The 16,335-nt window shown below is 44.9% G+C and overlaps 1 protein-coding gene across 1 annotated transcript; it reads right to left on the bottom strand.

The window, feature by feature from the left end:
* Positions 1-6,198: 6,198 nt before the first annotated feature.
* On the bottom strand, positions 6,199-16,032 carry Bmp2 (bone morphogenetic protein 2). Its single transcript, XM_032904278.1, has 3 exons — positions 15,700-16,032; positions 14,287-14,636; positions 6,199-8,234 (listed from the first exon to the last, which is right to left on the bottom strand). The coding sequence occupies exons 2-3, from the start codon at positions 14,627-14,629 to the stop codon at positions 7,378-7,380; spliced, it is 1,200 nt and encodes a 399-aa protein (XP_032760169.1). The 5' UTR covers positions 14,630-14,636; positions 15,700-16,032; the 3' UTR covers positions 6,199-7,377.
* Between the last annotated feature and the right edge of the window lie 303 nt (positions 16,033-16,335).

The raw sequence follows: 16,335 nt of genomic DNA, 5'->3' as shown, positions 1-16,335 counted from the left end.
AGCTGTAATACTGAAAATATACTCAGTGGAAAATATATTTTTCTTTGGAGTAGCTGTTTCTGGCAAGAGTAATCTCCAGATCTTAACTTTTAGATCTTTCTGTTTCCCTCCTTTTTTTCATCACGCAGATTGTAATTAAGACTAATTAAGACCCACGAAATATCAAAAGTAGAAGCAGCTGTGACTAGGCCTAAAGCATTTGTAGGAGAAAAGATAGGCTGCAGGGGTAACAACAGGACAGAAAGTCAAATCAGTGGACGAGTTCGTGAAACAAACAAGGCCGCAGAACTAAACAGCCAACTGAAATGCTCTGTGTCTATGACCTAATTTATAACAAACACAGCATATTTTGGTTCATGGGTTTTCTTATGTACACATTTTGCTCTCCTAAGAATGTAATTCAAATGAAGAGGCATCGGCACCATTCTTAGAGCAACTGGGGAAAGAATCATAATTCTTTACCTACGTCCATGTGTGTTAACTTATTCTTTGGACAACTCTTCGTATTACTGTAATTCAGCCATGCTAGGTATGTGTGTATCTTAAAGATTACTGTGTCTCATCACAGTCCTCCTTTGACTGAGAACTGTTCTTTAGCTGAAGCTTGGCAAAGAGGAAACTCTTGAAAGTAATGTCTGAGACCTTCTCTGCACAAGAACAGGATGCCATCAGTGTCACCAAGGCAGTTCTACACTGAGATGCCATTTAGGATGGTTCCACGCTGGAAATTCGCATTAATTCATGAATATGGATACTAGATTCGGCGTATGTATATAGAAATTACTTAGTTTCTGCAGTCCACTGTCCAGCCTGAGGGAGTCTGATGAACGTAGGGAATGCCGGATGTTGAGAGTTTTTACCTGAGACAGTTATTTTCATTCATTGCTCGTCTGTGGATCACTGTTGTTTAAGCATCTGGAGCCTCGGTGCTTAGAAATGATTCTTCTTCACACTGATACGCCTTAGAGAACTGCTCCCTCATTGGAGAAAGTCAGATGGTGAGGTTTCTCTCTCAGAGACCAGTTTGTCAAATCTCTCTGTACAGGCCAGATGGGCTTCAAACGAGCTTCGTTTGCAAGCCAGTTTGTGATGAACCAACCTCAGTCCTTCCCCCTTGATCCCAGTGCCAGGAAATCCTGCCTGTAAACGAATCAGGAAAGTGGTTAAAGTTTTCCACGGATTTGACTGCATTCCAGCCCAGGGAACCCCACAAAGAGAGAAGCCAGAGCAGCAGAGGCATGTCAGAGGGTAGAGGAGGAAGAAAGATCTCAGCGTAGAGCCTGTCAGCTGCCAACTGTGTGCGCATGTGAGTGAACTTGTGAACACAAGCCCAACTTGGCCGATCTATAAAGATCCCGATTTTACAACATGCTCCTGGAGCACGTTACAGAAATCAGAAAATGACTTTGATTTAAAATTAGGCTTTCACGAATGTCTTAGAAAACATTTTCAATATTATCTACTGGGCAAAAACTTGGGGTAGCTTCGTGGAGACAGTGCCCTCCACACCCAGGCATTTTGCTTCTGAACATTGCCTCCCTCTGAATGGAATCATTCCCTTACGTTGAAACAATTGGAGGAGCTTGGAGCTGTAGCTCCACTTTAGTAGTGATTTAAAACATGCCCTTGGAAACCACGTTAGCTTCCAGGTGGAAAGCAAGTTCCAGCAAATGGGAACAACAGTTAGGAAAGCTTTCAGACAGACAATCCAGTAAGAGCCAGACTTCAAAAAAAAACTCTTCAGGGTTAGGGAGATGGTTCAGTCAATAAAGTGCTCTCTGCGCAAGAATAAGCAACTGAATGCAGATCTTCAGCACCCACAATAAAAAATAGCTGGGCATGGTGGGTTATGTGTCTGGAACCCCGGTGCTGTGGGTACACAGGGGTGGAAGTAGGAGGATCCCTGGGGCTTCCTGGCAGACAGCCTAGCTCAACTGATGAGAACCAGGTTCAGTGAGAGGTCTTTTCTCAAAAACCAAGGCCCTGAGCTATTGAGAGGAACACTTCATGTTAACCTCTGACCTCCACACGGATGTCCACACATGTGCATGTGCACCTGAATACACACGTGCAAACATATGAGTGTTGTACACACACACACACACACACACACACACACACACACACATGCACACACACACTTCTACCAGTAAGCTACCCAACAAAGGACAAGGAGATCTTTGAAAGAAACCCGCACCTTCCACATAAAGACGGAGAGAAGAGTTCAGCCACTCAAATTTGTCTTCTTTAAAAATGCCTTTCGAATCGCTGAATTTTGTCTGCTTGGTTGTCTAGCAACCAAGTGCAGAACAGAAACTCCACCCAAACACAGTGAAGCAACACATTCAGTTCATCAGGCTGTGTGCATGTGTGCGTGTGTGTGTGTGTGTGTGTGTGTGTGTGTGTGTGTGTGTAGTATCTTCAATGTCTAAGATAGAAACCTGCTTGCATACAAAGCAGAGAAAGTTGATTGTAGATGGCAGAAAAGGACGTGGGGAGCAAGGAAAAAAATAACAAGAAAATGTGCGATGCGGGATGAGGGTATAGTTTCCACACACTGGGCTAAAGCACGGTTTACACTCTTAAGCAATAAAAACAAACCATTAAGCAAGGCCCAGCACCGTCAGGAAGTGTAAAACAGTTCTTGAAGCTTTGCAGTCACTATACAAACGCTTTTCATAAACTCTGTTTCCTGATCTTCATTAAATGTTAACATCAAGTTGCCATGGGGCAATTAGCTTGCCTCCTGAAATCAATAAAAAATCAACAATTTGGAAATAGTTGTACAGTAAAATAGTTCAATAATTATTCTCTCATAGTGTTGTGGCCAAGCGGTTCCAGGGTAAATTCGGTCCAGATGAGTTCCTGCTCCTTATGAGGAGAGCTGTGAGCAGATCAGGGCTTTGCTGGGAGACCTCCTCATCAGAATGGACTGCAGCAGTAATGGACTCCCAGCAATGCCCTGGCGAGGGGCCCAGCACACAGGCAAACACAAGCTTTTAAGTGCTGTTAAAGTCAGCGTCTGGTATAGCACCTCAGAGGGACTTGACTCAGAGTTTAGAGACCTAAACAAAATGATAAACCCATGGGGGTTAGGGGCCGGGGGGCGGGGGGGGGCAGAGGTTGCTGGTCTCGTCTCAGCAATCGAATTCTAGATGGGATCAAATGAAAATTCCCTCAGAGATGTGCATGCATGTGTAGTGTGCACCCGCATGTGTGTGAACATGTGTGTGTGAACATCTCTGTGTGCATGTTAGCGTGTGCATATGCAAACATGTGTGCCTGTATATGTGTATGTGCACGTGTGTGTTTGTGTGACTTATACAAGACCAGTTGAGATTAAGAATGTATTCATCCCGACATTTCTTCAGCAAATACTAAAATCCAAGGTGCTTATTAGAGTTTCTGAGAGTAAGGGGCTTCCAAAGCTCCATCCCCAAAGGGAATTCTGCTAACAAGTGGTATTCATGCCAAGCAAAAACAGGAAGGTTTTTCTGTGCTGACCCTCTTTGCAGAGGGAAACCCATTCCTTTTTTTTTTTTTCTAGCTTAAGCCCACTCACATAAGCACTTTATTCCCAGCCAACTTCAGAAAATTCCAACTTCCCTTAGACCAAACCTCAAATACCAGCCTTGGAGTCTTACACCACCCTCTAGGCTCAACGAGGTTATACAGTGTACTGTCTTATAACCTAGAGAGAAAAAAAGTCAAGCATCGTTTTAGCATAAACAAATGCTTCAACCATACGACATCTCCCTGCTGCCTTCAAAGAGAAACCTTTAATTCAGATGCTTGGCACTGACATCACACGGGATCAGCTCGGCACACTGACTTAAGCGTTAAAGTTTTTGAAAGTACATTTTTAAGGACTTGCACCTGCTCCCCCATACATATAGATGTACCGACACGTATTTGACTAAACTGACTGCGGCATGCCCAAGCAAGCAAGCGGAGCAGATTTTACAAGATAAGCAACCAAGTGTTTTCATGTCTAAGAGTGGCTAGAACACAAGACTGCCAGTCAGCTTGTTGGGGAAAAGAATGTCTTTGGAAAAAGAAATCTGCAGGGCACCGTTTCAGATGCCAGGCAGCGCACTTCTGCGTTCTGTTTCTTTTCATTTGCACAAGGCTTTTACACACGAAGGGGCTTTACTCGAGCCAGCTTCTGTAGCTATGATTGAAAGAACAGTCAGCGCAACCCTGCTATTCAAACTGCAGTCCTCTGGCACGGGGAGTCGGGGTGTCACCTGGGAGCTCATTAGAAATTCAGGACCTCGGGCCCCACCCAGACCACTGGGACAGGAGTCATAAGGTGGCATGACTCCACCACGTGGGCTGTACACACATCAAGCATTTTGCTTTCCTCGAGGCATTACTGATGACTGAGGTGCTCGCTAAAGTCTAAGAAGTTTTATTTAGAACTTTGGCCCCTCGAGTTAGTTAGAAGTTCACTTTGAAGTTTGTAGGGCAGGGAGCTGGTGAGAAAATTCTGCCCTAGAGGATGTCATAAGGCTCTAAGATACGGCGGCGTGGTGAAGGGAAGAGAAAATGCAATTTACCCAAGTAGATGTATGTGCCCTGCCCCCAACCCCACCCTACCAGTCCCTTCCCTTGCAAGACATAAAACAAAAAAGGAATAGGGCGGGAGGTTCTGACTTCCTCAGGTTGCCTATCTATGCCAGTCTACACACCCCTGCTCCACACTTTACCCTTTCTTTACTGCGAAGCTCTGCTCCTCTGGCTTTTCAATCAAAACGTGGGGAGGGGCAGGGCAGGTTAGCACCCAATGAATCATCAGTATCTTAACAGCAAGGCGAGTGAATAGAAACTTGCTAAGTGATTTGACTCATTTTTGATTGTACAGATGAGTTTCCTCCATTCTAAAAAAAATAGAAGGAACACCTGAACCACTCAGGGGATATACCAATGGTGAACCACTCAGGGAAATACCAATGGTGAACCACTCAGGGAAATACCAATGGTGAACCACTCAGGGAATATACCAATGGTGAACCACTCAGAGGATATACCAATGGTGAACCACTCAGGGAAATACCAACAATGGCATAGCTCCATTTATCGTGACGTCTCTGAACCTAAATGGAAATTGGAAGTGCTGCCATCTACATATGTAACATATATAATCTTCAGACATATGTGCATAAGTTAGAACATATACACACTATATGCATATATGTGTATGTATATACCAAAAGTAATAAAGCAGAAAACATGTACTGGATAGACCTGCAGGGATTCTAGGATAATCCCACTCCCATCTGGAGGATTTGGAGATGGAAATATGTGGTTCAATCTTTTTTATTTTTGAAATGTTAAGATAGTAGTTTGTTATCAGTACCCATGAAAAGCAAGAGACAGTGGCGAATGACTGATGGACAAGGAAGACAAGGCTACCCATAGGTGGGTCTAATGGTTTCTACCTGTGCCAAAGCAACCGCAAAAGGGATAAAGGACACTTCGAAGGCTAACCAGGGTATTCATTTTAAACTAGATCTTCAGAACCTCAAGGTTGCCAAAGGTAAGTGTGCCCAAGGTCACTGCATGGAGATCCTTGGGAAGAATTTAATCATGACAGCCTGTCCCATCATAAGCACACTGCTCTCCAAGTCAGTTGTAAGGCACGGGTCGAGAAAGGAGGTGAGAAGTGGGTTTCACCCATGAAAGGGACACACACTCTGGAAACTGACCTGAAACACTGCCAGGAAGGAGCACTGTTAGAGATTCCCCAGGCTGCAAACACAGCCACAAAGCCCTGCCTAGGTTTCACTTGCAACCTGAGCACTAGTTCTGCCAGGGCTGAGGGATCACTCTCCAGAGCCTTATCTGACTTCACTCTGTCGGGGCATCTGGCCAATTGGCGATGTGCTTCAGAAGCTGATCACAGACACTCTCTAATTTCTTTGGCACTGTGGCCTCTGCTGCGTGGCATATCATCTCTGGAACTTTACCTTGAGTTCTGCACGCTTTGCTTTGATTTAGGCACCGGCTTTTCCTCACTATGTTTTCCTCCCTGCTCATGAAAACTACTAACCCATTGGTAAGTCCTTTGGTCCAAATGGGGTTTGCTTGCAAATCTCCAACCATTTAAGTCACGCCTCCCCCCCCCCAACCTTGACATCATTCACCTCAGAAATGAAAATGCAAACACGGGCAGACACTTTAAACACAAACACACCATTTGCTCTCACGGGGTAGGTTTTATAGGATGAAATGCCAGAATTTTGATATTTATTATCTGAGACAGGTTTAACATTTGGAGAAATATGTTCAAACACATATCCCTAGAAAGAAAAGCAAGCTGATAGGACAGAGAGCAGGGTGTAGGCAGGAAACACGTGCTCAATTTTGCTGCGTGTCAGGCAACTGTAGAAAATTGGGTGCTTTGGAGAATAAAGAGCTTGCTGCTAGGGTAAACACAAAATACAAGTCAATTTCCACTTCTTTATGAGGGCCACAAGATAATCAATTGTACATATATATGACTACAATGTTAATAAAGAAGAAATAGTATATATTTTATTTAGTACTTTGGCCAGATCAGCCCCCTGGAAGGGATCATTGGTTTAAGAAAGAACAAGAGGCCATCATCACTTCCTGATGTGGTCACAGTTTTCCTAATTACTTCCACTGCTTCTGCTTTGTTCTTTCTGCAGGGAGGGCGGCAAGAGCTTTTCTATCAGATCAGTAATGTCTGGTTCTTATCCAAATATTCCCCCTAATAAGAATGAAAGTTCTCACGGATTGGACAACCACTCTGCAACATTCCTGAGAATTGAATAATATAATAATCTTGAAAGTCAGCAGAGTGGATTATCCTTTTTTTTTTTTTTTTTTGGATTTGAACTTGTGAACTTTAACAGTAGTGCTGCAAAAAACAGACAGCAAATGTGCAAGCACTTTGCTCAGTAACCTTCCATGTAGACTTCGCATCTTAAATACACACAACTGAAAAACTACAATTACTTTTGAAAATTATATACAAACCCGATATTTCTTCTGATTACATATAAATACAAATTAACTATTTTTTCTCCTAAAAAGTGGTTATAATAGTAAATAAATACAAAATAACTCTGACCATTATACTTCATGTGCTGGAGTTGAACCCATATAAAATGTACAACTAAATACATTTTAAATCTTTAAGGAATAATTCTCTGATTAAAATATTTGTTTTCCCAACTTATTTTCGTAGATATAAATATATTTTCAAAATAGCTGTGTTTTTTTTTCATTCCATTCCATAAATAAAGTCTTCATTGGGAAATATTAAAGTGTCAGCTGGTTTTTTTTAGGGGGGAGGGGTGAGTAGGTTTTTTTCTTTTTCTAAAATATATATATTTATTTTTTATTTATTTATTCTTGCTGTGCTAAGCGACACCCACAACCCTCCACAACCATGTCCTGATAGTTTTTTAGCACAACCTTTTCGTTTTCGTCTAGGTACAACATGGAGATTGCGCTAAGCTCAGTGGGGACACAGCATGCCTTAGGGATTTTGGAATTCACAGAGTTCACCAGAGTCTGCACTATGGCATGGTTGGTGGAGTTCAGGTGATCAGCCAGGGGAAAAGGACATTCCCCATGGCAGTAAAAGGCATGATAGCCCGGAGGGGCCACGATCCAGTCATTCCACCCCACATCACTGAAGTCCACGTACAAAGGGTGCCTTTTGCAGCTGGACTTAAGACGCTTCCGCTGTTTGTGTTTGGCTTGACGCTTTTCTCGTTTGTGGAGTGGATGTCCTTTTCCGTCGTGGCCAAAAGTCACTAGCAGTGGTCTTACCTGAGACCAGCTGTGTTCGTCTTGGTGCAAAGACCTGCTAATCCTCACATGTCTCTTGGAGACACCTGGCTTCTCCTCTAAGTGGGCCACTTCCACCACAAAGCCATGGTTGGTTTGTCCCTGTGCTGTCCATCGCATCACAGCCGGGGTGACATCGAAGCTCTCCCACTGACTTGCGTTCTGAGTCACTAACCTGGTGTCCAAGAGTCTGGTCACAGGAAATTTTGAGCTGGCTGTGGCAGGCTTTATAATTTCATAAATATTAATTCGGTGCTGGAAACTACTGTTTCCCAAAGTTTCCTGCATTTGTTCCCGAAAAATCTGGAGCTCCGCAGATGTGAGAAACTCATCAGTAGGGACAGAACTTAAATTGAAGAAGAAGCGTCGGGACGTTTTCCCACTCATTTCTGGAAGTTCCTCGACGGCTTCTGATTTGATCAACGTGGAGAGAAAATGGAAAAGCATTTGGTAAGAATTTAGTAACTTAATTCCTTATAAGCATTTCAAACTTCAATGCATGGCTTAAGTTCAACTACATACAAATTTGCAACCAGAAATTAAAAATGTCAGACGTTAGAGATACAGTGTCTGCCCTCTGTCCATGACCCTGGGTTTACTGCTTAACACTATTTAAAGAAAAAAAAAACGGAGTCTCTTTTTCCCTTTTCTATATGGCCACATTAACTTTGCAATTTCTATGCTTTTAATCCAATATATGAGCATAGCTTCTAGGTACCTATAATAGTAGAGGAAATAGTGAAACGCTTCTCTGGAATTCACAGACTTTAAGGGGGGAAAGTCAGCACTATAGTTAGTAGAGGGCTAATGACTGAGGAGTTGAGGAAATTACTGCATTTCTTAACTAAGAAAACGAGCTTTAATGTCAATCCCTTAAGCGCCATTTGCAAGCATTACTCTACAATTTAGATGATTTACAAATCTCAATATACAGATTTCAGCCCCTTAATTAAAGACCCTGAAATTCAACATCAATGATGACATTTTGCAAAGCACACCCTACCATTTTGCTCATAACTCTAGAGACAAAGGCATTCACAGGGATATAAAGCTCTTCAGAAAGGTATGGGGTGGCACTGGGACACTGTAGCAATTAACAATAAAGAACTTCAGGAGAAATCACTTCCTACTTCCTGTTCTCTCGCATCTATCTCATTCTCATTCAAAATAACCTCTATGTTGATAGAGCAGTTCTTAGACTTTGGCCTGCACATCGGTTGGTCTGGGAAGACGCTTGAGGGCCTGCATTTCCATCAAGCTCTTAGGCAAAAGATGCTGCATGTTTGTGGACCACACAGTGTCAGGGTTTAAAAGGATGTTTCTCATATTCAAGAGTATATCGATGAAGGAGTAGACTTGTAATGCGCGCCAACACATTAGGATCCAGGCTCTGGTAAGCTAGCCAGGGACTCAAGAAGGAGTCTTTTAAAGCTCTTCTATTTGGATATGAAGACTACTAGGCCAAGCTGAGCTTCATTCATAGTTCCCTCACATCTGCTTGCCAAAAAGTTCTTGGCAATACCTTTGGGGAGCCATTTATGTTCTGAACTCCACTATCAGCTAATGGTACTTTAGGGCAGGGACATTCCTAGAAAGTATGATGGACTGTATTTAGCTTCTTTTATAAAAAAGCCTTTCATTGCCATTCTGGTGTCCATCCATGCTTCTGCCTAAGGCACTTCTTCGATAGAAAATGTAAAACAGTAGCAACATCCCCTAGACCCTAATCACAGCAAATCACATGGGCACCTTCTGGCTTTGGCACAGTGATGTGCACATTAATTCCTGTACAGGCAGAGTATAAAGGCCAATTACCCGGGGCCTTCCACAAATTGCTACATGGTCACCAACAGGGCTCAAAAAATCATAATGGCAACAAAATCCTGGAATCCCGATCCACAAACAAAAAACAAAACAAAAAGCAAACAAACAAAAAACAAAAAAGATGGAGGAAAAGTAACAATCATGAGCACACACACATGCACACAGACACATACAAGACAAGAAGACAAAAGGGAAGAGGTAATCCCCTAGATAAATAATAGAGGCAGGTCACTGAAGTCACAGAAAAATATCTTTCCAAGAAATAAAACTACTAAGTTTGGACCACATGAAACTTGTCATCTTTCAACTGGAAGCATAAAAACAGCCACTCCCTGTGGCCTATCACCCTGGGGGTAAGAAATATTTTCCAGACAGAATAAGTGGCCTTCACACAGAGGAGAACAATATGATAACCGAGAGTAATGACAAAGACCCATCTGTCTTTCAGCAGCATCTCCACCAGCCTAAGCCTTGGAAGATCTTATCCCATCCTTATACCAAGCTATCAAATGTGACTGTTTATTGAAATGATACATAGAAGTCAAGAATTTGGAGAAGACCTCAACACAGGAAGCCAACTGACCAGGGGTGAGGACACACAACACCTTTTCTACTTCAAGGGACAAGTTTCAACCTCTTCTTGAGGGTGGGAAATTGAAAATATCTTTTAAATAAAGAAAATTATAGGAAAAGACCTCGACAAACGATCACAGCAAGCCTGGGGTTCTGAAAATACAGAGTAGGTAATGTACACTTTTTGGAGGCTGGAATAGCTGTTAATTCTCTGTAAATATCCCTTGTTGAATCAGCTGAACTTGCTAAGTGATTTCAGGATTCTGACCTGTCTCCAACCTGAGTATCAGCCTCCTAGCCCTAAACGAACTGCAGGAAAAGGAAGTAAGTGGGGGCAGCCATGCCATTCTAGTCTCTTCTAGAAGCTAAGCCCACACTTAATATTCTCCACTATGTTGATTATTTCTCTACCTCAAAATAACCCAAAAATATGGCTAGGGCCACTTCCTAGAAAAATGAATAATATGAAATAAAAATGTCACCATAAAACATTAGTGGCTGTGCTTGCTTTCTTTTCTTCCTCCCTTCCTCCCTTCCTTCCTTCCTTCCTTCCTTCCTTCCTTTCCTTCTTTTTTCTTTCTTTCTTTCTTTCTTTCTTTCTTTCTTTCTTTCTTTCTTTCTCTTTTTGCCAAATCTGGTGCCATCACCTTTCTATGAAGTCTCTTACAAGAAGCACATTAAGAGGGAACAGTGGTTTTTTCTCCATTTTGTGAATGAAACAGTTGAGAATTCAGAGTGGTTATGTGACTTAGTTCAGAGAACTGTTAACTGGAGTGCCCTGCAAGGCCCAAGTTCTAGCCATTGGGAGGTATTATCTAATGTAAGAGAGACCTAAAATCCCAAGCAACAGTCCCAATCACTAGGAATTGGCACCTGACACCATGGAAACTGCAGAATGAGTTTTGCCCGGAAGACACCAAACATACTGCTCAGCACCCTTTAGATGCAGACAGAGCTAAAGGAACAGAAAAAACTGAAGAGATGCAGCCAAATGGGACACCAGGCCTTGTTTAGATCCTGCTCTCTGTGGCTACTTGTTTGCCCTAGAGTAGGGTGAGTTTCATTTCAAAAGTTATCATTAAGCTTGGGGGATTTTGCAACACTTTTTGGACAGAAAACATTCCTCCATCAAAACAACAACAGGCCTAAGGCTATTCCAGACCAGCAGCTGCATCTCACCGCTGCAACAAGATTCAAGGAGCTTTGGGACACACTGTGATTTTCTCCGGAATAAGGTAAATGGCATGCCAAAGAGGAAGGAAGAAAAGACTTAAAACACACAGAATTAAGGATTAATTTTTAAGGCAACAAAGGAAGTGGTGGGAAAGGGAAACAGGGTCTGGTAGTCACCGGCAACCTGACTAGGTCTCTGTTCTCCTGATCACAGGCCCTATAAGGGGACCTTGCAGGTCCAGGAGGGATTCTCTAAAGACCAAGGGAAATGTCCCAAGGTACATGTAGAGAGGACAAAAGCAGCTTGGAGAGGAGTCAAGAGGGATTCAAAGCATCCACTGACAAGCAAGAGACACTGAGAACATCAGTGGCAAGGAACACTGCACACTGAGGAACTGTTTTCCCCACAGGGTCTTTGTGAGCACACTGACACAGCCAGAAGTAGATGGGAGCCTTCCTGGGTGTCTGCATCCAAACCCATGCTGGCATGGTGGATGGACCACGCTTTCTTCATCACAAGACAGAGTTGTGCCTTGAAATGTCCTAGCCTGCGGCTATTTTCTCTCCCTCTTTGAAAACTTTAGTCACAGGGCCACATCGTTTGTTAGTTCCAAAAAGAAAAAAGAAAGACTATGTTCTCCATAGTCAGAAGGAACAGCATGAGATCCTTCTGTATATGATCTGCCACTAAAGGGGAAGTCTCTATGGGGCCAATGGAGTCAAGCAATTTCCAACTGTTTTCCAATGGCAGCCAGTTGGGGAAGGTCTTCAGTGACCTTGGGGTGGGAATTCAGCAAAGCCTGGACTCTCCTGGATAAAATCTATGGTAAAATGCTCTTAATGTTCAACAGGAGATTTTGTCTGGAAGAATCTGCTGAAAGACTACCATGGTATGTCTTGTCTCATGCCATTCTAGCATTTACGAAGAAGCCTACCAAGTAACACATGGCTTATTAAGGTTTTTTCAGTGGCACAAGGATGCTTAGAAAAACCAAACTCTAGGCTACTTAACAATGTGAACATTCTTCCCACATGCCGTGTGTACCTGATGATGACTGAAAAGAAATAGTTTCTGAGATTTATGGTAAAAATCACATCTGATTGCACCAAGATATAAAGTCAGTGCAAGTTTATTTTAAGCAGGTCGATAACTTCTATACAGTTTTACACCAGAAAAATCACTTTTAAAAATACAATTTTTCTTGTGAACGGAAGCTCACTAAGTTTTAAAATAAGACACCTAGATAGTGTTTTGCCTGTGTTTTTATCAAGCCACTTCCAAATGAAGACTGAGAATATGTAGATTTTATTGACAAACCTTACATTCAATTGGATTTTTGAGTTTTAATTGACTTAAATGATGCCTTTAGCTTAGTTAAGATAAAGATAAAATAACTCATTCATTTTTTTACAGGTAAAGAATAATTTTTTTCACATTAGAAAATACTAATAAATAAACAAATACACAAATAAATTGTTTTCCTGCTCCATCTCCAAAGGCAGTGGGAAAAACAGCTGTGCTGGCTAGTGGTTTTGTTTGTTTGTTTTGATCTACAAAACATTTTCCAATAAATATTAACCCAGAGAGATTAGCTTAGCCCTGGGGATGGGGGTGGGGGTGTACATACTGGAATCTCCCTCTCTCAGTAGGCAGACCCTAAGGAGCAGAATGAGGTCTCACTATCTTTCAATACTGAGCGTTGTCCCCAGAAAACCTTAGACACCAGTTTCTAGTGCCCTTCATAACCATTGGCTGCCTCAAGGAAGATACACCCCCTGCTATGTGACCTGCCGGTGGTGGCACTTTTTCCTATTATCAACCAGACTTCTCAAAGTTTGAGTCATCCCTTATTGGGGATGGGGGTTGGGCTACCATTTCAGAGCATAGATTTCTACTTAAAATGTATCCTCTCAAGCAAGGCAAAGCGAAGCTTTAAAAAGGGAACTTCTCTCCTAGCTCCCCATTGTTCTATAAATTGCAGCTCACTGACAGACAACTCACAATTCTTCTAGAACTTGAAGGAACTGATATCCTATTGAGATTGCATTAAACCAAAAGCACATTTAAAGTGACACACACGGAATTGAACTGAGGCACGATTATTATCATTATTATTATTAATAATAATAATATTTTTACTAACTGCTATAAGAACATTGGCACAAGAGACTTCAATAGGCCTCTACAGCATGTCTTACCCACTAAATCTCCTTCCGAAGAAATAAACAACATTACTCTACCTTGGGAAAACATACTCATATCATATTTTTTTTTTTAATTCCATTACCTTGTCTAGGAAGGTAGCAGGCAGTGGGAGAAAATGCTTTTATCTGAAGGTTTGACCTGTCTCCACTTGGAGACTTAAGAGTTAAGCAGGAGAAACGAAGGTCATTGGGGAAACAATATGATGGATTGTGGAATTGATCTCCCACGGGGATTAGATAGGGATTCAAAAATCTTTCAAACGAGGCCCAGATGAACAGCAAATTTGAATGCTTTGGGGCCCTGGATTTGATTTGTTAATACTACCTCTGCCTAGCTTAAAACTCCAGCCTGAACACAAGCCACAGATCTGAGCTGCCACACAGATTTAAGGAGCCCCAACTCCCTGCCTTCTGTGAAATTCTCCCACAATGAGCTGACTAGGGGCTAGCCAGTCTCTCACCCTCTTCCCCATCACTCGATTTCCCTCCAGTTCTAGGGGGGAGGAGTCTGTCTGCTGGCCACCTGCCAGGAAAAGGGTGCGGACTCACCAGTGGGGAATCCCTGGCTCGGGGCCACAGAGGGGACGGTACAGAAGCCGAAGGACCGTCCACTCTACTAGCGGAGGCCCGGGCTGCCCACCGAGTCTCCGCCCGCTGTCCCCGCCCCGCCACCCGCCGCCCGCTCACCTTCGTGATGGAAGCTGCGCACGGTGTTGGCGCGGCTGGCTGCCCTCTCCAGCCGGTGGTCTGGGGCGGGCGCTCCTGGCTGGCCCGAGTGCCGGCGGTACAGGTCAAGCATGTAGGGGGGCACCACGACGTCCTTGCTGGGGGTGGGTCTCTGCTTCAGGCCAAACATGCTGAGCAGCCTCAACTCAAACTCGCTGAGGACGTCGTCCGAAGGCCGGGACAAGGGGCGGCCGGATGCCCCGGCGAACTTCTTGCGGCCCAGCTCCGGAATGAGGCCGGCCGCGCCGCCCAGGAGGACCTGGGGAAGCAGCAACACTAGAAGACAGCGGGTCCCGGCCACCATGGTCGACCTGCGGACAGGGCCGACGTGAGTCACCCACGTTCCCCGCCCAGTCCTCCGCCCGCCCCCGCGGCCCCGGCTCCCACAGGGCTCGCTGGCCTTCTCCAGGATACCCTCCTGGCATGTCATCCAAGCTACAGCCTGGATGATCAAGAGGATGAAGAACCCCTAAGTCCCAGCCGGACTTCTCACTTGGGGCTTGGTCTTAACTCCCAATTTAAAACAGAAAAATCAATGACTGTCTGTCACCTTTTCTTGTGACACTAGCTAGTAAAGCCTGTGTCAGGAAGCTGGGAACCCATAGATTGTTCGGACACTGCAACCCTTACAACTATACTGCACAGCGTTCATTTGCACATAAACAGACACAAATGCACAAGTGACTTCCTTAGAGGCGCCGTATAGAACTTCCTGGTAGAGGAACATATCAAACTTGTAGATTCAGAAAGCGGTAAACTAAAGACTAATACTAATGACGCCACTTGCAAGTCGTGGCCTACGCCCCTAACTTCAAGGTTGACCCACCCGCCACTCTGTCCCCTTCTCCAGACCCCTGTGCAGTCAAGAAATCCATGCACCTTTCTGCAATGACCTAAATAGATAGTGTCTATAAATGCACGTGTAAGCTGTGACACATCCGCACAGTCAGTAAACACACACAAAAAGAACCCCGACTTTTAGTAGCTTCCTAAATGGGACCTAGTTCTTAAGGAGAGCCAAGGATCTCTAAGGCTTGGAGTGCTGGTGGGCAATGAACTAGTGAAATCCACCGGCCATACTCTCTAAATGGATTTCTGCAATTTGGGGGCGGAGGAGGGGGTAAAGCCCAAAACAGCCCTGATAATGTATTTAAAACTGGGGAGGAGGAACGGGCTGGAGGGAGGTCAGCAGACCAGGTGGGCAAGACAGAGGGATCTGGGGTTCGGAGTGCCTGACCCCTCTAGGGATCCGCTGCACGTGCACCGGGAGAGGGTATGTTTACGTCCACTCCACCGCTCCTCCGAGGCGCCCAGCGCCGCCGGGCGGGAAGCAGAGTCACCCGCCAGCCCCGGGTCCGGGCCCGTGTCCTCTACCTTTAGGAGACCGCAGTCCGTCTAAGAAGCACTAGGGGGCACGTCCATTGAGAGAGTCTCCACATGGAAAAAGCTCTGTCCGAGGGACCTGGAGCAGCGACTGGGCTTCTGTTGCCTTTCTTCACCTCCTCCTTCTCCGGGTGTTCTCCCCGAAGGGAACCGTGTCTTGGGGTGGGCCCAGCCGGCCGAGGAACAGAGAGGTGACCGGGCTGGAGGCGGCGGCAAACTGGATCCGCCGGGCGAGGACACCGGCGCGAAGTGGGGAGCCCAAGTCACTCTCCCGACAAGTTCAAGAAGTCTCCAGCCAAGTGCTGACACACAGCCTCAAGCAGGGGGAGGAGTGCGGGGCAGGGACGGGAAGGGAAGGCTGAGGCAAGGCTGCTGCTGTCGTCTTCCTCAGGGACCAGCGCTGGCGGGGCGCGGGGCCGGCTCCGGGACTCGCCGGGCGAGGGTCGGACGTTCTGCGTTAGCTGGGCCGCGACCCATGGCTCGGGGCAGCCATCGTGGGCGACGCCGGGTCCGGGCAAGGGCGCAGCGAAGATCTGGGTGGCGGGCGGGCCGCCACTCCGCATCCCTCAGCCTGACTCTGGCGCACCCCCATCAGCGCTCGCCAGCGGAACCCGCACGGCTGCGGCG

The sequence above is a fragment of the Rattus rattus genome, chromosome 5 (genome assembly GCF_011064425.1).
Source record: "Rattus rattus isolate New Zealand chromosome 5, Rrattus_CSIRO_v1, whole genome shotgun sequence".
NCBI lineage: Eukaryota > Metazoa > Chordata > Mammalia > Rodentia > Muridae > Rattus > Rattus rattus.
The sequence above is the reverse complement of the archived record's forward strand: the minus strand, read 5'-3'. Positions and strand labels throughout refer to the sequence as shown.

Coding starts and splice junctions, on each gene's coding strand:
- Bmp2 (XM_032904278.1), bottom strand. CDS start 14,629: ATGGTGGCCGGGACCCGCTGTCTTCTAGTGTTGCTGCTTCCCCAGGTC. Junction 8,235..14,286: donor GCGCAGCTTCCATCACGAAG/GTGAGCGGGCGG, acceptor TGATCAAATCAG/AAGCCGTCGAGGAACTTCCA.